Raw genomic sequence first — 26,861 nt, 5'->3', positions numbered from 1 at the left:
GGGGAGATAAGTGGAGCAATTGTGGATGAGACCCAAACCAGCCAGACAAGAGGGAAATCCCAGGCCAAAGCTCCCAGTGACCTGCCCAGATGTTTGCACAGCTGGGTCTGCAGGTGTGGGAGTGTTGGTGTGGATGAATGCTGTGGGAGCAATGTCACACAGATCAGCTGTGTGACAATTTACAGAGCAGACAGTAAAACTCTGTCCTGTGGAACTCAGGGAGGGTCTGGGTATGGGCTGGGCACCTCCACGTGGCTCCATCCTGGGTTATACTGACTGGATGCACACTCAAAACAAAGATAAAACAACTTTTTCTCTTGATCATAATGTATTTTAGTCTGTATCCATGAATTTGAAGGTGAACTGTAGCCTGGAGCTTTCCTTTCCTGAGCAAGGAGCCACCTCCACTGGTGTTTAATGGGTTGGGACAAGCTCTCAGTGCAGTCCCCCTGGGCACTGCTGCTCTCCCTGCCTGAACATAATCCTGACACCTCCTGCAGCTCAGGACATGCCTATGTCTGGGTATGTTGAGAGGAAATTTCCCGTGTTAAGTTAAAATAAATCTGGACAGAATTCCCAGATTGGAGAATAACTGTGGAGGTGTTGGGTTGTGAAAGTCTCCTTCATTTTCCCTAACTTGACAGTGTAATTTTGAGCTCCATGAAGAAAAGAGGACACTATTAGAAATGATCACCCATGGACATGCCATAAAGCTGAATGTGAAACATAGGGCCAGCACAGCTGTAATTGTTGAATTTAAACAGAGTTTGGGTCTCGTGCAAAGTAGGTACATAATGGAAAACTTGACCTCTGCTGCATCTTCAGTTAAAAAAAAAATAAATTTTGGTGGCAAAAATGGCAACAGGTGGCAGAATTTGAACAAGCTTATCTCTCTAATTGTGTAAAAGTCACCATGGCACAAACTGCCTGGAAAATGACTCTTCAAAGATTTATCCACACAGAAGGTGTTATGTGCATATGCTCCTCACCAGGTGCAAGTTAGCTGTGCACTAAGGTGTGTGTATGCACAGGACTTCCCAAAGTGTCATTTCAAACTAAATATTTACAGTTCTTCCTTAAACCACACCAGACAATATTTTTACAAGGTTGAATGTTTCTCTTACACTTGTGGTAAAGCAATCATTCTTATTCTCTAGCATGAGTCACAACTCACAGTGTCAATTGCTGTATAAAATATTACTGAAATGGTTTGATGGCAGTGAGCAAGGCTTAGTCATGTCTGTCTTCCTCCTCTGTGTCACTTCTGGGCTCTCTTGCCCTTTGCTGCACTGTGGATAAACCTTCAACATATTCCAGGATTAAATTGAATGTGGAGGGGTGGGTGCCTGCCATTCTCAAAACTCAAATCCCTTGTGAATTTTTACTGCATGTTTAATTCTGGGCCCTGTGGTGGTGTTCACAGGGGTCTGAGGATGAGGGAAGAGATGAGGATCTGACTCCATGTTTCAGAAGGCTGATGTATTATTTTATGATATATATTATATTAAAACTATACTAAAAGAATAGAAGAAAGGATTTCATCACAAGGCTGGCTAAGAATAGAAAAGGAATGATAACAAAGACTTGTGACTGACTGATACAGTCCAGACAGCTGACTGTGATTGGCCATTAATTAGAAACAACCACATGAGACCAATCCCAGATGCACCTGTTGCATTCCACAGCAGCAGATAATCATTGTTTGCATTTTGTTCCTGAGGCCTCCCAGCTTCTCAGGAGGAAAAATCCTAAGGAAAGGAATTTTCAGAAAATATCATGGCTACAGCTTCTGTTTGAATGGATGCTTCTGAGAAATTCTGGCCCAAGTGACTTACCCCTGGTAAGTACCAGTGGTCACTAGTGTGGCTAAAGGGAAAAGTGCCCTGTTCTTGACTCTGGTGCATTTTTACAGCAGGATCATGCTGGCAGACATTAGAGATGCTTGTTTATAGACTTGTCTGTGAGCTTCCAGAGAGAGAAGCTGAGAAAACTGCTGGTCCTTCTCAAGTAGCTGTTGTCTTTGGACAAAGATTACATGCCTGCTGCCATGTGAAGCTTGGGACACTTCCCAAGTCATTATTCAGGAGCGTGCAGGTGCATGCTGAGGCTCTGAAACCCAACATAACAATGCCAAGCTGACAATCATCCCTTGAAGCAGTATCAGCTCAAACAGGCTGTGCTCAGCCTTGCCTCTTGTGCTGTGCTCTGAACACAAACTGGTGCTGCATGCAGATGTGCTCCAGAGCCAGTGAAATGGAAATGGTGAGGCTGGGATTCATCCAGGGTATTCCAAATATGCCCAGCCACCTCTGTGATTGCTTGTTGGGGGTAGGAAAAGACATTCCTTCATCTCAATGTCAGCAACTTGTATCAAGAATGCAGCCATGGTTGAGAGAAACAATACCAGAAAAGAATGTTCATATTTTATCTGTTCATTCCTGGAAATATGGTACCAGTTGAGCTGGCCTGACAAATTAATCGGTGCTGTTATACAAAGACACTAAAAAAACTATGTAAAACTAATGCAGATATTATACATTGAACTCATTTTCTAATTGATTTTTTTGGACATTATATATCTCTCCATGTATTTGCAAATTTGTAGGTGCCTTAGTAGGTAAAATGCAATTTACACAGGGTTTTCTCCTAGGTACTTTATCTGGGTGTGTATAAGCAGATAATTGTCCATGGATTTGTCAAAGGTGTGCTTTTGCTGTCAGTGACTGCCCAAACAGGAAAAGCAGTGCAAAGCAATGGGATTGAGTTCATGCACAGTGCAGGGCATGCAGTGCATGTGTGCACCTCTCCCTCACTCTGTGTGTCTTTAAAAGATCTCTTGGATCATCCAAGGATTGGATTTTCTCAGTAATTGCTCAAATGAGGCAGGGGACAAAGGGAATCACCAGAATTCAGTACCTACAATTTAAAAACTTTAAAACCTCTTTCCTTCAATCATTATATAAGATGAGCTGTAAACCAGCAAACCAAATTTCAGGATGAATTAAGTTGGAAAATATCTCTGAGGTCATTGAGTCCAAATTGGGGCAAAAAAAAAGTTAACTCCTGTTCTCAATTCATATTATCCCTTGACATTGTGCAGTCTGGTGTGCTCAAACATCAATCATTGTTATGGAAAAAAGCACTGGAACCCCATCATGAAAATTCTGAAAAGTTATGGCCATAAGGAGTTAAGAAAACTCATTTTAATATCTTGATTCCTTTATTTTTGGAGGCATAAGCCCCCATACACTGACACTTCTGGTATGAGGTCAGCCATGGTAGGTGCATATGGCAGTGAGGGATAAAAATCCCAGGAAATCACCATCACTCAGTTTGTGCACATGGCAAGGGTACACATGTGTACACTGTGCACATTTTTTGGGTACACAAAGGTCTCAAGAACATGGCTTTGCTTACATCTCAATGAATTTCACTTACAGAGCACCCCAATATAAAATTCTTAAATTATCCCCTAATTAAAATATTATTGCTGTCTTCAGTTTCAGACTCTGCAAAAGCAGATAATAAAGTGCACACTTAGTTTGCACATTTTGTTTTTGTGTCTGTGTTAATCTCTTTTGCTGCTATAGGCTTTAGACCACTTTGAGGAGTATGGGGGAGATTCTGTTCTGTTGTTTGTGCCTTCACACCTCACCTTCTGTGACTGCTGCAGCTGGGTCCTTACCTCTGAAGTTAAAAACCAATTGGATTGACAAAATTATTTTGTCTAATATTTACCTCTGAGCTAAGCTGTGTGTTTGAAAGCAGGATTTTTTGGTACAGTCTTTGATTTCCACTTTCCATAAGAAATGAAATATTTCTCTATGAGGAGAAGGATAAAATATGAGAATGAATTTAGAATGAACACCTCTGAAAAAATTAAATTGCATTGAAATGAAAATGCCAAGATTTTATATGTGGGGGAAGAAAAGACAAGATAATCCAAAGGGAAATAAGCAACCTGAAACTTTACTACTATCTAGTCAAAATTATTGCTTTTTACTTAAAATTTTTGCTTGACATGAAAACATTAGTTTACTTGTCTGCTGCCTTGGATTTTTTTGTTCAAGATATTGCTTTTCTTCTGGCTTTAAAAGGCATCTTTACAAACATTCCTTTAAAACCACTTGTTACCTTGTTTACACTACTCAGCAGGGAATAGGAGCTGAAGTAACAGAGCCAAATAAATGCAACTGGCCAGTACTAATTACCTGTATTAGAAGGGTGCTTCTGTCTTCCCCAAGAAACTGTAAACCAGATACTACTATGCCATATACAGCTTGTTATAAACATGAAAATCATTGATCGGGTTTTCTTTAAAGAGAAAATAAAACCCGTCAAAGTCTTCACCTTCATCTATCATTAAAAATTTAACTTTGCTGTTATCTTTTACTGTAAATTAATTAAAATGGGAGGGAGTAGTGGTAGGTAAAGCACAGGTTTGATACAATCAGAAGTGCAATTTTGCACTGGTTTTGCTGGGTATTTTCACTCATACACCGATCACTTGCTGATCTGGGAATGCACCGAGCCCTTCAGATGTAAATGTGACTGTATCAATTTATGTGGATGTGTAGATTAAGCTGAAAAGGAACTGGGAGGAGGCAGGAGGAGGAAGGAGAGTCAGGTTTTTGTTGTGAATCCAGCCGAAGGGTTAAGTCCCTCAATTTTACCTTAAAGCACTCTGAACTAGCAGAGGAGAGAATCCGAATGCTGCCCAGCTTTGCTCTGGTTCTCACAGAGCTGAGCCTGCTGCAAGATGAGCTGAGATTCCTCTCCCAGTGGAAGCTCAGACACCAAGCTCTGGTTCCCTGACCTGCTGGCAGGGTCAGAGCCTGAAAAAGCCCAGGAGGGCTGAAATATTCACCAGTCCTCTCCTGGTGTTGGTAACTGCAGCACAGAGCATCGATCAGAGCACCTGCACCTCTCAGAGCACTAAGTACCATTAGATTCTAAGGGTGGCGTAGCCATGATATTTTCTGAAAATTCCTTTCCTTAGGATTTTTCCTCCTGAGAAGCTGAGAGGCCTCAGGGACAAAATGTAACCAATGGTTATCTGCTGCTGTGGAATGCAACAGGTGCATCTGGGATTGGTCTCAGGTGGTTGTTTCTAATTAATGGCCAATCACAGTCAGCTGGCTCAGACTCTCTGAGAGTCAGGAGCTTTTGTTATCATTCTTCTTCTTGCTTGCTAGCCTTCTGATGAAATCCTTTCTTCTACTCTTTTAGTATAGTTTTAATATAATATATATGATAAAATAATAAATCAGCCTTCTGAAACATGGAATCAGATCCTTGTCTCTTCCCTCATCCTCAGACCTCTGTGAGCACCATCACAGGGTGGCTTCACTTAAATTTCTATTGGTGGTCTTGGCCATGACTCCTCACACCCCAGTCCACCTCCCAAGGATTTCCAGCTGCCCTGGGGATGGTCCCTGTGCCCTGTTGTCCCCTGGCTGTGCCTGCCTGGGCTGGCGCTCTGAGCTCACACCCAGCCTGGTCCCAGCTGGACTGGCACAAACACTGCTCTGAACACTAAGGCTGCTCTTGTGAGCAGACCAACGAGCCTTTGAAAGGGTGGGAAAGTGAAATGGGTGAGGGGCTGCTTCAGCAGGATGGCAGTGACTGAAAGGCAGGAGCATGGCCAGGGTAACTTGTTTCATGGAACAGTTTAAGTTCCACATTACTACTCCAATGCAACCAGTTTTTCTCGGAACAAAAATGGAAAATGTGATGTCAGCCTTGATATGTAAAGTATTTGTAAGTGAAGATTTTACTACAAGGTCTTTTGAAACAATTTTTTCCCTATTAATATTTTTAAAACCCAAAAAATATACTGGGTGTTTCTGGTTTCATGCATCACCATTACTAATGCCTGTTCTGGTGATGCATGAAACCATCCAAATGAGGATGTGAACCTGGGAGCAGATCAGAACAAGCATTGTTCCTTAGGTGTTCACACTTGTACAGTGCCAGCTGGGGTGGAATGTGGCTGTGAAATACAAACTCCAGAAGTTACTGGGGAGTCCAGGATTGGCATTGTGATGGAGTTTGATCCTGGCTCCAGTATGGGCAGTTTAAATATCATGTCAAGTGGATAAATGACATGTTAACAAGGGTTCTGTATACAGAATTTGAGTGAAAATGTACAGAGGTGAGACTGGCTCAGTTGGCCAGAGCATGGTACTGAGAATGCCAAAGGTGAGGGTTTGATTCCTCTATGAGCCCTTCACTTAGAGTCTGGCTTAAGAACTCTGGTGGGTGACTTCCAAATCAGAATATTCTGTGATTAGAGACAATAACTAGTGGAAAGCCAAGTATTTTATTCTCACAAGACACTCTGGTAGAGATGAGAAAGTCCTCTCAAACACAGAAATTGAACTAAAACACCTGGGATATTTTTTGCATGTTAACTCAGATATAATTGTTACTAAAATAAGCAAGTGCAAATTGTTTGCAGCAATGAAAAGAACTACCCTGTTGGGCAGGAAGTGGCATTTATCCTTGCTTGTTATTATGATGGAAAGATTTGATATTCCTGGTGACTATGAAGATTAAACCAGAGATTTATGTTAATGCAAAGGATTAAAAGAATTTTAATAACACTTATAAAGATGCAAATGTTCTCCTGCATTTTATCTTTTTGCAGATGAACGTGCCATAAGGGAAATATTGAAGGGGGAGAACACATCCTCACTCTGAATTGCAACATCTGGTTTAATACTGCTCTCACATGGTCATTAAGTATCAGTTGTTTTCACCAGTGTGTTTATGAACAGTGTGAGTTTGATTAGACTTTTTCTCCCTGACTAACTTAAGAATATCAGGAATCAGAGATCAACATCCACCTTCAAACACACGGGGCCTGTGAATGGCTTCATGCCTTGCACATTTCAACAAACTCTAAATATTTCTCAGTGTATTTTCCTTCTTGCTGCTCCATCACTTAAAGACTTATTTTCTGAACAGCAAAGAGCTTGAAGTACTGGCTGCACTTCAGAATTGCCAGCTGTGCTCCCCTCATTTCAAACACCCCCAAGTGCAAACACAGGCCACACCAGCCTGGAAAATTCTGTGCTTTATTTGGGGACCCTGACATATTATACATATATGTACATACATTTCATGTGGAGAAATTATAGAAAAAAATATGACTTGAAAAAGGAGGCAATTAAGGTGAAGGTGTAAAGATCTGTTTATATTCTGGTTTGTGTTTTGCCCTGCTCTTCAACCAATTGTTTGCTAACAGGTAAGTATGTATAAACAGATGCCACCTGGATTTGTCACACAATTCAACTGAATTTACAATTCAACTGTGGAAATATCCAGGCCCTCAAATTAATATAAATCTTCAAAAGGTTTGGAGTAGTTGAACATCAAGTAATCCATGTAGTAGAAGTCATAGCTTTGTTGTCGTTGAGAAGGGGAAAGCTGTGCAAAATACTGTTGTGTAATTTTAGTAGTAGTTCTTTCTTCATTGGAGTGACGATCTTTAAACTTGGGGAAAGTTAAATTTTGTGGAGCACCAATTAAGTGCAAGAAAAAGTTTGCATCTTCTTCCATACTTTCAAATTTCCCGACGAAGTCGTAGTCTATTAAACACGGGCTGCACAGCCTATTGACGTGATCCCAGTGTATATCCATCCCCACTGGCCTGTGTACATCCAGCAGGTACTGAATGAACTCTTTAAACTTGACTCCAGAGCCTGTCCTTAGAGCTTCTTTGGTGGCATTGACACGGTACCTGGCGATGATGGCTTTCCCAAAGACCGGGTGGTAGTAGTTGTTTGGATGTTCAAACTTGTCCCGAAAGGCAGACACCAGCTTTTCAAAGGGCTCACGAATAAACAGCATTTTTGTGTAGGTGCTGAGCCTGTGGTAGATTCCCTTGTGGTCAAAGCCATCCAGCCTTTTCAGGTAGTTGCCATAGTGCACGGTGTTGTGCTGGATGTCCTTGGTGGAGGAGGCCAGCCCATTCAGCACCATCAGCACCCGCTTCCAGTTGGAGCAGCCAGCTTTTGGCACCTCACAGTACAGAACCCTGTATTTATCCTCTACAAATATCCTAGACACGTGGTAAGGAGTGATTATTCTTCTGTTGTTACTCTTGTATTTGGAACAAGTCTCCCTCATAATCCGCTTCCTTTCTCCTTGGATCTCATAGAGACTTTTCCACTTGCTGTTGTTTCTATCCTCATATTTAAGTGTGGGCAGGTTGAGAATGGAGCTGTTCATGGAAATCAGAATTGGGCTCTTTTTAATTATAAACCTCCTCCTGCGTTTATGGAGCTTGATGGAATTAATTTCTTCACCTTTCTGTTGATCTTTCATAGCAAACATGATGCTGCTTTGCCTTCTGTCGGTGCTTTGAAGCTTGGTGGGCACACTTTCAGACGGCTCTAATGAATTGCTCTGCTTAACTGTTGCTGCTCTGTCTGCAGTATTTTTTCTTAATTTTCTATCTTGGTTATTGCTGGAAACACAGTCCTGCTGAGGAAAAACAGATTAAAGATATTAGTAAATGAGAGATTGTCACTACTTACAGCTTGCACCACTTCACGTGGATCTTTGGTAACTTTTAGGACAGTACAACAAAATGTGCTTTCATGAGCCTTCAGCACTGCACTCTGGCTCTTCTCTTGTCCCCTTGTTCTGTGCTTACATGAAACTTAAAGGCAGAGATGAACCTGATCTAAATTTCCAGTAAATTTTAGTTCCTGTTTGGATTTACCTGCATTACTGTATTTTAGGTGGTGGACCCAGACCTTGACCCATACTTTTGTCTTAGATATTGTTGAAATTTTTACAGAAATGCATCTGAGTATTTTGAGAACTTGCTTAATTATTGCAGACTGCCCCTGTTGTCACCCAAATGGAAGGGTTTGTTTGTTTGGGCTGTGTGTTTCCCACCTCCACATCAGTAATTTATCTTTGCATGAGGGCAGATTGGCACAGAGGGGAAGGGAGGGGGTTTATAGGGTTTGCAAGGTGGAGTGAGATGTAAATTTGGCAGAGGGAAACAGGAAGGTGTCAGTGAAAATGCAGAGGTTTGGCACACAAGAAGTGGGTTTGGTGAGGGCAGCATGAAGGGAACCCCAAAGGGGAGGCTGGAGTGAGCTGAGCCTGAGGGCAGAGCAAAGGAAACAATGAGAAGCAGTGAGAATGAAGCTGGGGCTGGGATTAGGGCAGCAAAAACTGAGTAACTACAGCAGGTCTGTGGGTGAGGCTTGTGGGAATTTTTTCATTGGGGAATCTCTGTTAATACTCCCTGCATACAGCCCAGGTGTGCTCCATCACTTCCTGCTTTTCCAGATAGCTGAATTAAATCCTGTCTGTGCCTCTAAGATTAAGATTAACATTATGTTCTGGTCACTGTTTAGCTGTGTGTCATCCCCATTTTGAGGTCATCTGGACCAGAGTAGCATATGAGCTGCCATGGAGTGTTTCAACAGAGGAGCATATGTAGTTGCAGAATGTTTATTGCTGACCCAAAATGCTTAGTTAGAGGGCTTCCAATTTTAAATTTAAATTTAAATGCTTACAATTTTAAATTTAAATTTTTGATTTTCAGTGTTTCCCCAATAGTATTTAAAACTGGCTTAAAAATAAGACCCTGAGTGAATTTTAAGATGTACAATTGGGGATTAGAAGGGTCGTGCACTTTCAGGGTGCTCTTTAAGATTAAATCTTAATCAATTTTACAAGTCTTTGTCGTCTGAAAAAAAGCAATGCAATAGGTGACATAGTTGTTCTGTCAGGGAGGTTTTATCTTGTCACATTCTTGTTAAAGGTCAGAGAATAAAAAAAGTCTCAGAAAAGAGATTCAGGATTCATTACAAAAAACATTGGTGACAAAAACCAAAAAAATAAAATTGTATTTTGCAGGTGAATTGCTTATATTGATAATTACCATACAAAACTTGAACACAACAGATCAGTATTAAACACAAGTTTTAGGACATTTGCAGAATTCAGGTTGGATGCTCTGGTAGCGGAGGTGATGTGCAGCCTGGGAAACCAACTGATAATTTGTTATGCAAAACACTATTCAGTGTTGGGAGTGATTGTTCCTCACCTTCAGAGGTTGCTTCTGTTGTCAGAAATGTGTTTGCCTTTGTAAATACCAGATGTATTTCTAAACATTACCCTTTACAAGACTGGCTGTAATTCAATCCCATTTACTCATGACATGGCTGATATTTAAAGGTTATCAAATTCAGGCTTCCTGGAATTCTGCACCTTTAATGATGCTGATGATGACCCTGGAGCTTTTGGGCAGCCTGAATGCCTCCTGTCAGTGCAAGCTGGATGTGGAGAGCCTGAATGAGGGATGTGAGACCCCAGGGGCTCTCCAAAATGCAATTTATTGTATCCAAGGTGTTACAGCAATCCAGGGCCGTGGGTGACAGAGCTGTGCCTACAGCTGTCAGCTCCAGCTGCAGGCAGGCCTGGAGACCCTTTGGTTTAGGTTCCATTGCATTATAGACTTTTCTTTTGGTCACAATGCATTATATACTTTACTTTTAGTTACAATGCATTATATACTTTTCTTTTGGTTACATTGCATTATATACTTTGCTGAGCATCTTAATACAGTAGAACCAATCTATACCTTAACTATTATCTCTAGCCTATTATAGCTACTATAATTACCATATTCATGTTACTGTTCTCCAATCACTAAAAGTTAGTACATTACAGTTTAAGCTAGAAGTTGTCCTTCAGTTTTCTTGCAGTGGAAAATTCTGAGACTTTTTTTCTACTTGCAACTTTGCTGACTTTTTTGCCTGTGCTATCTTTCTGCTTGGTAAAAACATCTTCTTGTTTGGGGTGGGTTTATCCTTTGCTCTAAGCCATAAAAACCCCTTCTAACTAACACAGCCTTTGCCTCCTTGGTTATCCACTGAGACTGGCTCTGCAATTCTTTTCTTCTATATCAAAACTTGCTTTCATTTCTATTCTTTCTTCAGATTTTAATTTTTCTGCTGAGAATCCATATCTGTGAGACTTTCTTGTCAAACTTTCATCCTTCCCAACAGCTCTCAATCCCTGTCACCTGTCCGAGCAGGCGATGGCACACCTGGGCACACCTGGGCACATCTGGGCAGGGCTGGGCACGGCTGCTCCTGGGCACAGTTTGCTCTCGTCCTTGCTGGAGGCAGCCCCACGCAACCCGACTGCCACTAGATGGGGGAATTTCACCAGAATTTTTCTTGAGCCTGTTTTTAAGCATCTCTCAAGGCATTCATTTGATCAGTGTGATTTCATGCAGAATATTAATATATGCAAAGTTTACAGTATCTTTTAGCAATATCCAGTCTAGGAAAAAAATCTCATAAAAATGAAGTTGCATAGCTTATCAAATTCCTATTTTAAGAGGGAAATTTGCATTTTCATGGCTAAGTTTTTGATGCATCTTTCCTTTTCAGTGCTTCATCTCCATGTAGTGGGCTTATCAGAGCCATCTCTATCTGTACTCCATACTCAGAATATGGGTACAATTTTCTTTATGTACTTCTGAAAACTTACTTTTTTTGGTTGCTGGAATCCCATGTTATATTTTATCCCTAAACAAAGAAAGAAAGTAAAGTAATTATTTAGAAATAAAAAACATTCGTTTCTTCTTTTCTAGACTGATACAGCCAGTGTTGTTAAAGCAATGACAAATAAATCAATAGTGAACGATAATTAATGTATATTTCTAGCAACAATAATCCTTGAAAGGCATCTTTATGTATAGATGTCACAAAATTGTGAAATGGAGTGAAAGACTCTATGACTTTCACCCTTTTACAAATGGGGAAACTGAGATGAACAAAAGTGGAACAGAAGTGATTGCTTAACCTCAGTGAAAAAGCAGAACAAGAATCAGCAGAAGGTTGTGATTCCAGGTTAGAGATCTACAACAAAAACAAAAAAAGCTCTCCTTTGCGTATTTACCCAAACCTGTATGGCTTGGACCCTGGAACCTTTGATAGGGCAGAATTAATCCTAATCACAGCTTGCATGAGTACTCTGCTGTAAAGGCAACACACTGTGAAGTCATGTGTGAGGTAATATTTGCACACTTTTGGAGAGGCAAACAACACAGAATCATATTTTCTCTAATCTTGTGACTTCTACAGCGATATTTACCTGAAAATAGAATAATAAAGATGTGAAAATCCAAGTTGGCAGCTTTAGCTGATGTGTAGGGTTTCTCTCATGACCATAACCTTTGTTAGGTATAACTTAATAATGCAGAAATGGATAATGGAAACACTACTGAATTATGACATTTGTTTGGGGCTTCTCAACTGCTAGAGCTGTTGTCATCACTGTCAACGCTGCTTGAAGACTTCAGTTCACTAAGTGTGCATGATGAATCCACTGGCTTTTGGACAAGGACAATTACAGCTAAAGGTCTTGCACAGCACTAAGTGAAAGCTCTGTCAGCCCCATCAGGTTAATTTTCATAGTGCCAGGAAAGCTCTCAGGAACTCCTAGCATGATAATTCACATTGTGACCTACTGCAGTGAAAGAAACAAGCCCAGCCTAGATGATCAGCCATGCTTTATTTTTGAAATCAGATCTACAAACTCATAGATAGTTGTAGTAGAGTCTAAATAAAATTGCTCTAATTGTTCTGTGCTCCAAGAGCTCCTCTAAGATGATGCTTTTGGCTTTTGTTTGAGCTTTAACTCACTTCTGCAATTTGTCAGCAATGAACTCGAGGTTGCGTGGGACATTGTGATTCTGTGCCTATTACAAGTAAAGAGCATATTGTTTTAATTCACCAGAAATAAGTTTTAGACACCTTCCAGAAGGAACCTTCAGGCTTCCCCTAGCCGCTTCTCAAAAATGTTTAGCTGCAAATCAAAGTCAGAAGGTGTCTATTAAAAAGAAATAGAGCTTGGCTGCAGCATTCCTGTGCGGGTTCTGGAGACCTGAGGCTGATTCTGCTGTACCAGGCTTTAGGAGAAGCTCCTGAGCTCTTCTCCAGCTCCTGGTGTGATCAGTACAAAACCACATTTATTCTACTGCTGTGTAATGTGCTTCAGAGCAAGGCAGGGCAGGAACCTGCTGTCCAAAACCCAGCAAAACCTGAGCAGCAGCGCTTTGAAACAACTGATACTAAAGCATGCTGATCTGTTTATACCATGGAAATGTTGTATTTGTCACTAAATGTAACTGCTGCTTTTTTGCTAACCCTAAAGGCCTAATTTGAAGCTGTTTGAGCTGCTTGGCCTTTTCTCTAAGGCATCATTAATACAGCTACTTGGAGTAGGTACTTATAAGGTTGGGAAGATGTGTTCCCTTTCCAAAAGTATTTTGAGCTTTTTACAGTTGAAAACTTAAACAGGTGAGGAAAGACTTTTGGTCACTTATCAAAAAACTGGGGAAGTGCTTCAGATGGAATCAGTTACAGATACTGAGCATTTGTTGGGTCCAAATTATAATGCAACTTTGGGTTAGTTTCCCTCAGTTGTGATTGTTTGTTCTGACTTAAAGCAAGCTCTGGTACCTTGCAGCAAACCCACTCACTTTGTGTAATTACCTCTTAAATTTGGTGCCATGACTGATAATTATTAATAAAACCCCACAAAATGCAAAGAGCAGGTATGAGACCTAACTATTTTGTGGTTAATTATGATTTTTTCAGAGTGGTGTTTAATAAAGATAACTTAGTTGAGAGATTAATATTTTTTACTGATATGCTTTGCTTTGAAAAATGAAAAATAAATGCTAGGAGGAGGTGACTAACCATTTAAAAATGGTTATTCATTTACTGGCTTTAAATGTAATCAGAACAATAATTCCTGCTTAATATAAATGTTTGGTGAAGCACTTGCCAATCTCTTTGATGTTTTCTGAATCTGTGACATCTAAATTTGGCTTCTTTTAGCTGTCTTTCTCATGATACAGTCTTGTCACTTCAGATTTAAATCTACATGATCAAAACCTCTTAAGTGCAGTGAAGTCAGGGAAGTTATATTGCACAAATCTATCACACTAATCAAAATCTAAATTTACTGTTATGCTACACCTTTACAATCCATATTTTTACCAGGTCTTTGACATTATTGCCAAAAGGGTAATATTTTTGGCCATAAATAAAGCCCTGGTGTCTGGTGCAGGCAGCTGAAGGCAGTGATCGATAAGTCTCAGGTGCCAGATGTGATGAGGCCAACACCTCACAGTGCCCCACACAGAGGGAAAGCAGGGACAGACTTATTCTCTAATTACAGATTGTTTGTGTTAGTTTTCATGGTGTTCCTTTCTCTCCCACTTGTGGGACCATGATTTTCCAGGCTTGAGCCTGGCCTGTGCTTTATCCACACAGTGAAATCCACTGTGAGCTATTCTTTATTTTCTTTTCCAAAGGCTACTAGCAACACAATAAAATGGCTTTCATCTTCCTTGTGTAATACTGTATACTTTTACCATTCTGCCTTCTCCTCTGTCTCTGCTTCAAGACCTAATTTTGGTTTGCCTCTGGTGTTCTGCTCTGGTTTGAGACTCAACTACAGCTGAAGTATTTTTTAATCAAAATGATAACTTCAAGTCTGCATCTGCAACTCATCCTTTACAGGGCTTCTGTGCACAGAGTGCTCTTGTTTGCTTCACCCAAACAGATTTGTGACATTTACTCGGGGATGGATGTTATGGCATTTCAGCAACATCTGTGTCAAGTGTCCTATCCACATATGCCCCAGTCTTAGGTCTTTTCTCAGACAGCAATGTGTGCTTAATTGCAAAATGATTAATAGAATAGTACTCAGAATTCTGATAAACATGAAAACAATTTAGCTGGAAGAAGATTTTCCCAAAAATGCTGGTCAGAAAATCAAGACAGTTTTTTTCCTTTTTTTGTTATTTTTTTAAAATTTAAACTTAACTCAGCTTCTACAGTATAAAAGACCTGCCCATATATGATTCTAACTTACTCTGGTGTTCAGTTATTTGCCTCTTTGAACTAAATTACTCAGTAAAGAAATGTAGTTAAAGATTGTTACCATAATAAATTATTTGATTTTACATCTATATAAAATATAGATGTACTATACACATCTGGAATACTGTTGAAATATATAAACCTCTAAAATAAAAGCATGTTCTGCAAAAATTAAGGCCTAATTAGAACAGACTTTATATGTGTGCCTGTTTTAACTATGTGCTATAAATCCTTTTCCTAACATAAACTTACAATTTCATTTGGAAAAATGCCTTCCAAAGTTCCATCTAAGCTACACACAACATCTCGTTTTAATACAGATGGAATTAATGAGGCCAAGTAAAGAAGGCTTAGCAAAGCAGCAGCACATCTTGAATTGTACACCAGGAAAGAAGCCAACCTGGGCAGACAATCTAAATAATCTGATATTTAAATATAAATATAAATAATAGAGATATCTAAATAATCTGATCCCGTGGGTGTCACAGCCCACACATGGCAAACTGGTGGGTGTGGGGGTGAATGATGATGTCCAGCCCTTGGCAGACAGGTTTGGTGCTGATTTCTTCTGCACTGGTGGAAATAATGGAATATTTCTGGGGCAGTCTCCAAACCAGGCCTTGGCAGCTATAAGTAGTTAATCTTGGCTCTGAGTAAAGAGCTTCTATTTTTCCCCCTATTTTTGGAAGATATCAGAAGTTTTCCAAGCTGCTGAGGTTTGGGGATTTTTAGTCTCTTTGAGCTTTCTTTCATGTGTGAGCTCCTTTGTAACTCAGGTAACACATTTGTCCTGAATTCTGAGCTCTTTGTTTGAATCCCACCATTGTCAAGCATACAAGTTCTAATAGTTCAAATATTGTTTGAGGAATTTTGAACTCTGACTGATGGCTTATTCTTAAGGAGTTGTGGTGAAGTAGAACACTTCCCAAAAAGAGAGCCTCATTTTCCCCTCTCCTGTGCTGGTGTTGTGCTAACACACCATTATTTCCCATTGTTCTTGTGCTTTTCTATCCAAGCCAGCTTCAGAGGTGGAGGCAATGGATCTAGGTGAAACTCTGGTATTTCTAGGTGAAAATGTGGTGGTATTTCTAGGTGAAAATGTGGTGGCATTTCTAGGTGAAAATATGGCATTTCTAGGTGAAACTGTGGTGGTATTTCTAGGTGAAAATGTGGTGGCATTTCTAGGTGAAAATATGGCATTTCTAGGTGAAAATGTGGTGATATTTCTAGGTGAAATGGTGGCATTTCTAGGTGAAACTGTGGTGGTATTTCTAGGTGAAACTGGTATTTCTAGGTGAAACTGTAGTATTTCTAGGTGAAACTGTGGTGGTATTTCTAGGTGAAACTGTGGCATTTCTAGGTGAAACTGTGGTGGTATTTCTAGGTGAAACTGTGGTGGTATTTCTAGGTGAAACTGGTATTTCTAGGTGAAACTGTAGTATTTCTAGGTGAAACTGTGGTGGTATTTCTAGGTGAAACTGTGGTGGTATTTCTAGGTGAAACTGGTATTTCTAGGTGAAACTCTGGTATTTCTAGGTGAAAATGTGGTGTCATTTCTAGGTGAAAGTGTGGCGTCATTTCTAGGTGAAACTGTGGTGGTATTTCTAGGTGAAAATGTGGTGGTATTTCTAGGTGAAAATGTGGCATTTCTAGGTGAAACTATGGTGGTATTTCCAGGTGAAGCAGTGGCATTTCTAGGTGAATCTGTGGTGTCATTTCCAAAACAGGGGATCTGGGGTTCCTGCATGCCACAGGCAGCATGCAATGCACCCCTGTGCTGCTGCATTTGTGTCAGGGGGTGCTCAGGATGGTAGCAGCTTGTGTGCACTTCACTTGATTAAAACACCATTACTCTGGCTTTTTGGAACTGAAATGATTTTCCATCTTAATGAAGCAAGGGAGTCTCTGGACAGAAGTACTGTATGCAGGGAAAGCAATGCAATTCTGAAGGGCATAGCCTGGAAATAATTAAAAACATTCAGTTCATCCATCAGTTTGAACAAGAAAAAATTACAAATCGGGGAAGCCAAAGCAGAGATCAGTACACACATTAAGTGACTTTTAATATTTGCCTCTTGAGGACTTTCATCCTGCCAAAGAAGTTGGTGCTCCCAGTTGATTTATGCACCAGTAGCTGATCCCTGTGCTGGAACAGCAAACCTGCACAGAGCTTTTCTGAAGCACAGCCCTGCCATGGTGTCACTGCTTCCCTCCTGGTCCCCCATTAACTCCCTCATATCCAAGGTGCTGTGTCCCCCTTGGCAGCTTAATTTAGGCCACCCTTCCCATATGGCTGGCCTTCCTTTCCCAGGAGGGGAATCTCAGGTGTGCAGCTGCTTGGAGATACAGCTTCCACCTGAGGATGGTGTTTGTGCCTACACAGCATTTCTCAGACAAAATACCCAGATTATCTTCCTGCTGTTGTTTCCCCTTGTCTTGTTTGACACTGATCAAATTCCAGGTACCCACAAAAGTCACTCGCTCAGGCTCCCCTGCCATAGCTAGGGATAGGAGAGGGGAAAAGGCTTAAAGGTTCATGAGTTGGTATCAGGAGGGGAGAAAACACTCCAAGAGCAAAACAGGCTGAATTTAGAGATGCAAAGTGAATTTTATCACCAACAAAGTCAGAGGAGGATTATGAGAATTAAAATAAGCCCCTAAAAACACCTTCTCTTCCCCCAACCCCTCCCTACTTCTCACCAACAGCTCAGGGAGACAGGGCAGGGGGTTTGGTCAGTTCATCACCTGAGATTTCCACTGCTCAGGGAGAGGAGTCCTTCCCCTGTGGGCCCATGGGGTCCCACCCATGGGAGACATTTCTCTGTGAACTTCTCCAGCTTGGCTCCATCTCATGAGCAGCAGCCAAACTCAACCTGAGTCCCTCCCAGGGCACACAGCGCTCCCAAACCTGCTGGGATGGCTCTGTCTGTCTGTCTGTGCAGGGCTGCAGTGTCCAAGGACAGGCTGCTCCAGCCTGGGAACAGGGCCCCTCTGTCCCCTGGGTCTGCCACAGGGTCACAGCCTCACCCAGGGATGCCCTGCTCTGCTGTGGGCACCTCCCCAGGGCTGGGGGTGCATTCTGCATCCCCCTGGATCCCCATTCCCTGGGGGTGGATTCTGCATCCCCCTGGATCCCCATTCCCTGTGGGTGGATCAATCTCTGCATCCCCATGGATCCCCAGGGCTGCAAGGCACAGTTGCCTCACCATGATCATCTCCAGGGTCTGCAAAGGAATTCCAGCTCTGGCCCCTGGAGCACCTCCTGTCCCTTTCCCCACTGCCCTTGGTGTTTCCATGTTGTTTTCCTCACATGTTCTCACCTCTTCCTCTTCTCTAGCTGGAATTAACAGTGCCCCCCTTTGTTCTGATTTTCTTTTAAACCATGTTTTCCCAGAGACATTCCCATCATCTCTCACTGGCCCTGGCTAGCAGCAGGGCCATGTTCAGAGCCCTCAGGGACTGGCTCTGCTGGACACGCTGGGAGCTTCCAGCAGCTTCTCCCTGAATCTCCACTGTGCCCCCCCTGCCACCAAGCCAGGCCATGCAAAACCAGCCCCTCAGAAAGGCTCTGTACCTCCTGCCTGTTTGCTGTACATATTTTTGTGTTTTGTACTAGTCAGAAATACCATCTCTTGAAGCTGCTGTTTATTTTTTTATTATTCTAAACACAGCCTCATGAGAAATAATTGTTTTGATAGGGGTTGCCTCTCAAATTTTTTATTTGTCAAAGTGAAAGCAGGCGAGAAGCAGAAACAGAAACAGTAGCATTTTAAAGGAATAAATTCCTTTTGAATCAAAACTCAAATAAAGTATTATTGTGTCATTCTTGTAAGTCCCACTGCCTACACAGCTGACATTGGTAGCTGAGTATTGTCTGAATCTGTGGTGTTACTTTTGTCCAGAAAATTATACATTTGCACCCAGAGTGTGCAATGGGGCTGCGAACTGTCCTCTGCTCTGCTGGTGAGATTGGAAGCTGACTGAGGAAAAGATTCTTTTATTAACTGGGATTTGGAAACCCTGGTACTTCTTTGACTTGCAACATACTAGGAGAACAGGCATATAAACTCTATGAGAATAACACATAATATTGTGCTTTTTCAGAATGGTCTTATATTCCAATATAAACTGAATCCATCTTCTTGACTAAATAATGATGAAACTTAGGCTTGCTCTGTTTCCATGATACCCAATAAAGGAAAGGGCATGGCACATTTATATTGGAGGCTTAATTGAAAGAATAGGAGGAGCTGTTTGTGAGTTCATTATGAGGAAGGTACAACTACTTGTTTACTTTGTCTCCTTTGCTATCTAGCCATACTAATTGGAACTTGCCATTTTCTGACTTAATTTATATTCGATAAGAATTCTATAAAGAAAGCAGAAAAGTCAGGTCTGTGTTATTGCATTCCCCATTCCTTCTTTGGACCTATCCCTGGGAATACTGTTAATTAACATCATTAGCTTTCAGGCACTGTCAGCAGTTACTTCCAATTTCTACTTAATACCTTTCAGTTATTCTACATTCTCATATTTAATATTTGCATACTGCCTTCGTAGCATGACTTTGGCAAGGACATTACACTTTCCCAGATTTATTAAAAAGTAAAAGCTAAAGTTTAAAATCTAGCACTGCATTTATATTTAGTAGCCTGTAGAACTATTCAGGTAACCAGAGGAATTTCAATGAATTTCAAGCAAGCACTCCATGTAATTTGACTTCATGTAGCTCCTTAGAAGAGCTCATCCAGAACCCAGAAATGTTTCCAGACATTGTGCAAGTCAGACATGAAAGCTTCACTGGTCTCTCTATTGGAGGGGAGACAAAATAATACAGGTGGAATTTTGGACTCCTTTCATGTCACTCTGCAGAGATGTTTCTTTGGGAAAGAAAGCACAAATGGAAAGAGAGAAGGCTGCAGGCAAAATTGAAAAAGTACATCTACACAGGCATGCCTCTGAGTGCTGAAGCTCAGTGCTTTGATAGATTGACTGGAGATCAAAAAGCACAGATGTGTATCCAAATGGTGCATATGATTATGTTACCATCAATTAACTGGAACTGATAGGGTTTCCCTTTCTCCTGTCCTCATAGTTGGTTATTGACAAGACTTCTTAGTATAAGAGATCAATATGGAACATTAAAAAAAAAGGTTCACACCTGCAACAGCTACAAAACTTGGTGCAGACAGGGTGATAATTGGACAGACTTGGATTCATGCCCTGTGAGAAAGAAGCACTTGGGAAGCTCACTGTAAGGGGTTGAGCTCTTTGCCAGGTCCTTTATTCCTGAGCACTGGAAGGGCAGTGGGGCTTTGCTGTTTGTCATTTCTCACTGGCTCTACTCCTCTTTGTGGAGGAGCTCACTTGCACTCCTTCAGCCAGGTTTTCATAACTGATGGGTAGAACAACATGGGTGCACGAGAATAATGTCCTGAAGTGACTTTCCTATCAGTAGGACTGAGGGAGAAATGGTTCTGCTCAAAAACTGAGTGCTGACTACTTCCAGGATGCACGTGGCATTAGATGGTACCTAGGGCTTGACCTGAGGTGCAACCAGGTGGGAGTCAAAGTTCTAGCATTGAGTTTTAGTAAGCTCAATACTTTTTAAAGTATTGAGCCATTTATAGATTTTCTGAACCTTTTGGAATTCCCAATTTCTCCACAAGGGGCAGTTTGATGTTCATGTTTTCTCCTTGGCCATGCAAGGTTCAATGAAAATTGGTAGTGGAACACCTGGAAAGTCTAAAATGGACACACCTCACTGAGGACACAGTGTTTCATGTGGTGTGTGCCTGAGAGGTTCAGGCGCTTCCAGTATGTTACAGGAAGGGGACCAGGACACCATATGGTTCATCACAGGCCCAGTCTGGTCCAGTTTATTGAAAAGTATCAAACACTTATACAGCAAATAATAAGCTTATGAATATTCTGTAAGCCAAGCAACCTATTGGTTAAACTATGTCATGAACTCTTCCTCATTCCTTAGGGGTTACATCTCTCTTTTCTCATGTCTCTTTCACTGTTTGTTATCCTACTACAGCTAGGCCCAAGGACATGATATCTGTGCAGGACTTGGAATTAGCCACGGTTTTGTACTTTTCCAGTCTCTCTAGTCAACTAAATTCCCAACACCAGGACATAAGATTGATTTAAACAAAGCTTTATGTCACGTGAACATTGAAAGACAATTTAGCATCATTGGGATTTGGAGGACATTTGCTCTGTTAACTTCAGCCCACAGCCCTTACCACTATGAACTGGATATCCCAGACTGATGCATTTGCAGCTTGGTTCTGGCATTGGAGGGAGGCCTTTGGTGCCTCTCTCTCTCTCTGTGCACTTCCCAGCACTGCTCTGGTTTCCATTCTCCCCCACTTGGCTGCCCATACCCAGAGTCAGGGAGCACAGGGAGCTGCTGCAGGGACAGCTTTCACCTATCCATGTGGCCATCTCCCTACTCTGCTGCTCCCTGCCAGGGCACTGCACCTCATCCCCTCCTCTGCACTGCTCTCAACTGGGATCTGGCAGAGAAGTAAAGGAACTGCTGCAGCAGGGGTATGGCAGGGCACCTCAGGAATGTGGGGAGAGAACACCAGCCTCCTGTGGGGACTGGTGACTGTTCTGTCCATCTGCACCCCTGGGTGAACTGCACTGCTCTTCCAGAGGGGCCACATCTGCTCTGGCAGGGAGAACAGACAGCTGCTCCCCACTTGGGCACTCTTCCCTGCTTCCTTCCCAGGAAGCCTGGCACGCAGGTGTTGTCATCTTATTGCAGGGGTTCCATGCTGGTGTCTCCTTATCACAAGAGTTTCATACCTTCTTGGTGTTTCTCATGGGCATCTCCTCAGAGCACTGACTCTTTCTCCTTCACAAAGCAGCCAACTGACCCCAGTTCCCTTCTCACCCAGCCACCCCACTCTTTTATAGCACTCTTCTTCTCATTGCTCACAGCTGTGGCCTGTTAAAGTCAGGCCTGTTCCTAATCTCTGATAATTGGCCCAGCTGCACCTCCTTAGGAGTAAGATTACTTTCTACACGCTATTTTCTTATATTTTCTTATATCCCCCTACATGTAGGAGGTAGAGGGCTCTGTTGTAGCTGCCTCTCTGTCAGCCTCAACTACCAGGGGTGCCTGAAGTGAGATCCCTTCTGCCATTGCCATTTTATGGGCACATCTGCATTTTTCATTCACACATAATAGCACTTGCTGATTTTTCTAGTACCCCAGTGCAGAATGCTGCATCAGCCCAAGGAGGGGCTGTATGAATTGAGAGGTGGATTGTTTGCATATACCCTGAGAGCCCAAATTTGGGATACAGTTGCTATGACAGTTGAATCATCTGATTTTTAAAGTCAGTGCATACAAACAGTGAGTAGCCAGTTGATTGCTGAATATGGTTAGCTAGGAACGGAACTTTTATTTAGCTGATGAAAGTGCGTGAATGTGTCTGATTTCGCTGATCCCTTTTCTATGACAATTGCTCAGAGCATTTCAATATAACCATGGCTCACTCAGTGCCCTGCATACATTTGTACATGATCCATTCTCTCTGTTGTGCGTTGGCTGAAGGATCTCTGACACAACCTGCCCCTCTGTTTCAGTCTGCAGAGGCAGCACTGCCTGGTAGAGCTCTGTGAAGCCTGGCTGGGTGTGTGTGAGTTACACACTGCGATTCAAGCTGATCCCTTGTTTGGCTGCCTCTGCCTGGTGCTCTTTAAACCCCAGCTCTGCAGAAGGGTGGCTCACTACAGGCCTTGGCTGACCTGGCTGTTTGTTCCACGCCCTTTTCCTTCAGATGTGCTGCTTTCTGTGTGGTGTTCACAGGGGTCCCAGGATGAGGGAAGAGATGAGAGTCTTGATTCCATGTTTCAGAAGGCTGATTTGTTATTTTATGATACATATTATACTAAAAGAAAATGATATACTAAAACTATGTGAAAAGAATAGAAGAAAGGATTTCATCAGAAGGCTAGCAAGGAAGGGAAAGGAATGGAATGGAAAAACATAAGGACAAAGAAATAAAAATGTTTTGCATCATTCTTTAGAATGAATTTAAATGTCTGTCTGCTCCTCATGCAAATCCAGCTTTGCTGCTTTTTACCCCTTTTAGATTTTCTTTTTCATCTGAAGGAAACAAGGGCCTTCTGGCAGGAATTGGGTTTATGCTTTTCATGCAATCTCAGATTCTCTTTTCAAAGATGTTCTAAACTTTCTTTGTGGAGCTCAAATGAACTAAAACTTGCAGAGGCACATCACATGCAACTTCAGATAGCTTTTCTATACTTTTTGCTATTCAGAACATAAAGATTCCACTTTGAGAAAATGCATACTAGCAAGGCCTCAAATTCCTCCCAGTAACTTCTTGTGTATTTGGTTTGCTTGCACAAAAATGAAATTCTTCAGGGCGTATTCCTCAGAGAATCTCTCGAGCCAATTTTACCCAGAGGAACTGGAGAAATGTGCGTTTTCACTTGCATGCTTTGTATGAGGTGTAGGGCTGATAATCTTATAAGAAGAATATGTTACATTAATAAAATGAAATAATTGAAATTACAGTAAGCTTGATCTGGTCTCAATCTAGTACCTCATAGAGCTATGGATTCAATTTTTTCTTGTAAACAAATGACATTCCAGCCTCTTACTTGACATAATTTTCCCTTCTTTCTTCCCCATTAAGGAAGGTGGAAATTGCCAATCTGTTGACAGCAAGTGCTGGAAGAAGCAATGCGAGTGATTTCCTTGGTGACTGTCAGACACTTCAGGCCAGGCTTTCAAACTCCATTTGTAATAAAAGGAATACACTGTGGGGAAGATGGGCAGTGTGGTCTTTAGCAGGCTTGGTTCTTGCTGGTGTGCTGAACCCAGCTGCCAGCCTAGTGCTGCTGGATTAGTTGGGGAAGCTTGCTGAAAGACTGAATGATGCATTGTGTGCTTTATTTTTACAGAGAAGCGATAATATCCTAAAAGTTTGGATACAGAACCTCTGGCATAAAGTCTGAATATAGTTTTGCAACACTGCATCCTCAAGAGATCTTTTCTGTAGTGCCTCATTTTGTATTTCATAATGGTGTGTTTTAATAAAAAAAACCATTTTGTCAAATCACAAGTCAGCAGATATTGTCTTGAAGTGAATTAATGGAAGAAAAATTCTGAAGTAATCTGCTGCTAGCAAATGGCTATGTGTGGGTCAGGCAATTTCAGAGGTTGTTACTGTGCTCATTTTGGCTGGGACAGAATCAATTTCTCCAAGGTAGCTATTATGGGGCTGTATTTTGCATTTGTGCTGGGATCAGTGTTGAAATTCTGGTTAGATTTTGTTACTGCTGGGCAGGGCTTACACAAAGTCAAAGCCTTTGCTGTTCCTTGCACTCAAATGGAGTAGGCTGGAGTAGGCTCCTTACTTGTCTTAGAGTTTCTCCCAAATTCTGCCTGTGTTTATATGTTAATGTTGATGGAGATGCAGTTGACACAAACATTTTCCCAATGGTGCTCTTATGGTGCATGCTCCTTTCACAGCACAGATTTTCAAATATCATTTGCCAATTGTTTGCTCCAGAATTTGAGAGGGGACACAGCTGACCCCAAGTGACGCAGATATTCCACAGTGCGTGCCATTCCACTGTGTAAAGCTTGGGAACAGGAGGAAGAGGGGAATGAGGGACTGATGGTGGCTGGGCAGCCACTGACACCTGAGGGGGCCTTGCTGAACTTTTGGGAAGCAGAGAATGAAATCCTCACTTTGCTTTGCTTTGTTTGCTTTGCTTTGCTTTGTGTGTGCCTGGCCTGGCTTTGCCTGTGTCTCATGTTAAGGCAATTTAAGAGGCAGACACTCTGCAATGAGCTGCCTTCCCTGATAGCTTTAACTGATCCCTTTCCACCAATAAGGAGAAATGAAATACAAATATCTGTAAGTGAAAAAAATAACAGTTTACTAACAGGACAAACAGCATCCGGCAAAAATAACAGTGATTGATCACTAGACAGAGAATTGCCAGGGCTCACTGACTCCAGGGGCCACAGAGGGGTGAGGAATATCCCGAGGGCGGCTCTGAGGGCACCGGGCCATGGCGCAGCCCTGCCCCGAGCCCTGGGGCCGGCTCTGGCAGAGATGGGCTGGGGCAGGGCTGGAGCCCAGCCAGGGGTGAGGAATGACGGGGCGGCAGGTGACGGCAGGGGATTGTAGAGGATGGCAGGGGATTGCAGGGACAGCAGGGGATGGCAGGGGATTTTAGTGGATGGCAGGGACGGCAGGGGATGGGAGGGCACAGCAGGGGATGGCAGAGATAGCAGGGGACGGCAGGGGATGGCAAGGGACTACAGGGTACGGCAGGGGAGAGCAGGGACGGCAGTGGATGGCAGGGGACAGCAGGGGATGGCAGAAATAGCAGGGGACGGCAGGGGACGGCAGGAACAGCAGGAGATGGCAGGGACAGCAGGGGATGGCAGGGACGGCAGGGGATGGCAGGGACAGCAGGAGACGGCAGGGCATGCATGCCAGGGATGGCAGGGACAGCAGGAGATGGCAGGGACAGCAGGAGATGGCAGGGACAGCAGGGGATGGCCCAGCAGGGCCCGTGTCCCCTCGGGCTGTGGGGCCGCCCTGGGCCGCGGGGCTGGGCCCGCTCCGTTCCCGCGCTCCGGCACACACACAGAGCCCGAACCCGGCCGGGCACGGCGGGTCCCAGGAACGCTCCCTCTGGGAAACCGAGGGATAACCCAAAAGGGAAATGTTCACCCAGGCTGCCCCAGCTCTGTGTCAGCAACCCAAAGGGCAGAAACACCCCTAGGGGCAGGAAAGCTCCAGGGGAGAGAAGCCAAACGCCCCTGCCCGGGTCCAAGTCCACGGGCCAAGGATGGCTCTCTCAAGAAACCCCCCCAGCTCTTCAAAGGATCCAGCACCCCCGACCCCATTTCCAGCCCTGGCCCCAGGCTCTGAAGACTCAGTAACACTTTTGGGCTCAGATAGATATGGCGTACAGTCACAATTTGGGTTACCCAGGGCAGCCTGCTAAACTGGCTTTGTCTCAACCATGAATTTTCTCACTTCTACTCTTGGGATTCTCGCCCTACCCATGGGAAGTGAGCAAGTGATGCTTAATTACTGGCTGAGGTTAAAGCCATGACAGTTAATTAATGCAGACAATATCACTGTGTGTTTGCTGATTGTATTTTAAATGGGCTTAATTTTCCAGAGTTTTCGGCATGGGAGGTTTCAGAGCCCATGTAACATAAAGTTATGAAGTTATGAGCTTGGCAGGCTCTGCTTGGTCTGGAGGCTTGGCTCATACTGCCTCTGTGCCTCTGCTTGGCTATAAAACAGGCAGGATGTGTCCTCCCAGAGGAGTGCAGTGCTGCAAGCTCATTAACCAAAAAACAGGACTAGTTAGTGCTCTGCAAACATTCTAAGGGTGCTCTCCATTACTTATTATATTGCTGAGAATTAAATTACAGTTACTTCAGAATTTGAAATGAAAAGCAGTACTTTTGAACAAAGTTACTTTTTTTTTTTTTTTGTAACTTCTGCCCAAAAGGTTTTCCTGTCATGCTCTGTGTCACCTTACTTGTCTTGGAGTTTCTCCCAAAATCTGCCTGTGTTTATATGCTAATACTGATGGAGATGCTGTTGACACAAACATTTTCCCAATGCTCTTATGGTGCATGCTCCTTTGACAGCATAGATTTTCAAATATCATTTGCCATTTGTTTGGCCTCACATTCTCTTTCACCTGGAGTACCACAGTGGAATAACTGATGTAGAGAATATAGAGAATAGAAATGTTCCTTGAGAAACTTAGATTTGTGTATGTGAACCACTTCAATGACTTTTAGTGCAGGGCGTCTAAGTTTTATCTGGTTCTGTAGAGTGTTTCAGACAAATTTGGATGTGGATAGGATATGTGACGGTTATATAGAGCAGTTTC

General features: G+C 42.6%; 1 protein-coding gene across 5 annotated transcripts in view; it reads right to left on the bottom strand.

Annotated features, from left to right (window-relative positions):
• Nucleotides 1-6,446: 6,446 nt before the first annotated feature.
• CHST8 (carbohydrate sulfotransferase 8) overlaps nucleotides 6,447-26,861 on the bottom strand; it is a 215,251-nt gene continuing 194,836 nt past the window's right edge. For 3 of the 5 annotated variants that reach the window (XM_064722898.1, XM_064722897.1, XM_064722896.1), the window contains 2 exons: nucleotides 11,530-11,567; nucleotides 6,449-8,490 (listed from right to left, as the gene is read on the bottom strand). In XM_064722898.1, coding sequence (XP_064578968.1) covers nucleotides 7,339-8,490; nucleotides 11,530-11,567 — 1,190 coding nt within the window. In that variant the 3' untranslated portion in view covers nucleotides 6,449-7,338. Of the gene's footprint in view, nucleotides 8,491-11,529; nucleotides 11,568-21,755; nucleotides 21,820-26,861 lie in introns of those variants that run through there. The other 2 variants (XM_064722900.1, XM_064722899.1) reach the window with 2 other exon arrangements.

This window comes from Zonotrichia leucophrys, chromosome 11, assembly GCF_028769735.1.
Source record: "Zonotrichia leucophrys gambelii isolate GWCS_2022_RI chromosome 11, RI_Zleu_2.0, whole genome shotgun sequence".
NCBI classification, from domain to species: Eukaryota; Metazoa; Chordata; class Aves; order Passeriformes; family Passerellidae; genus Zonotrichia; species Zonotrichia leucophrys.
Note: the sequence above shows the minus strand (reverse complement) of the source record. Positions and strands in the feature narration are given on the sequence as shown.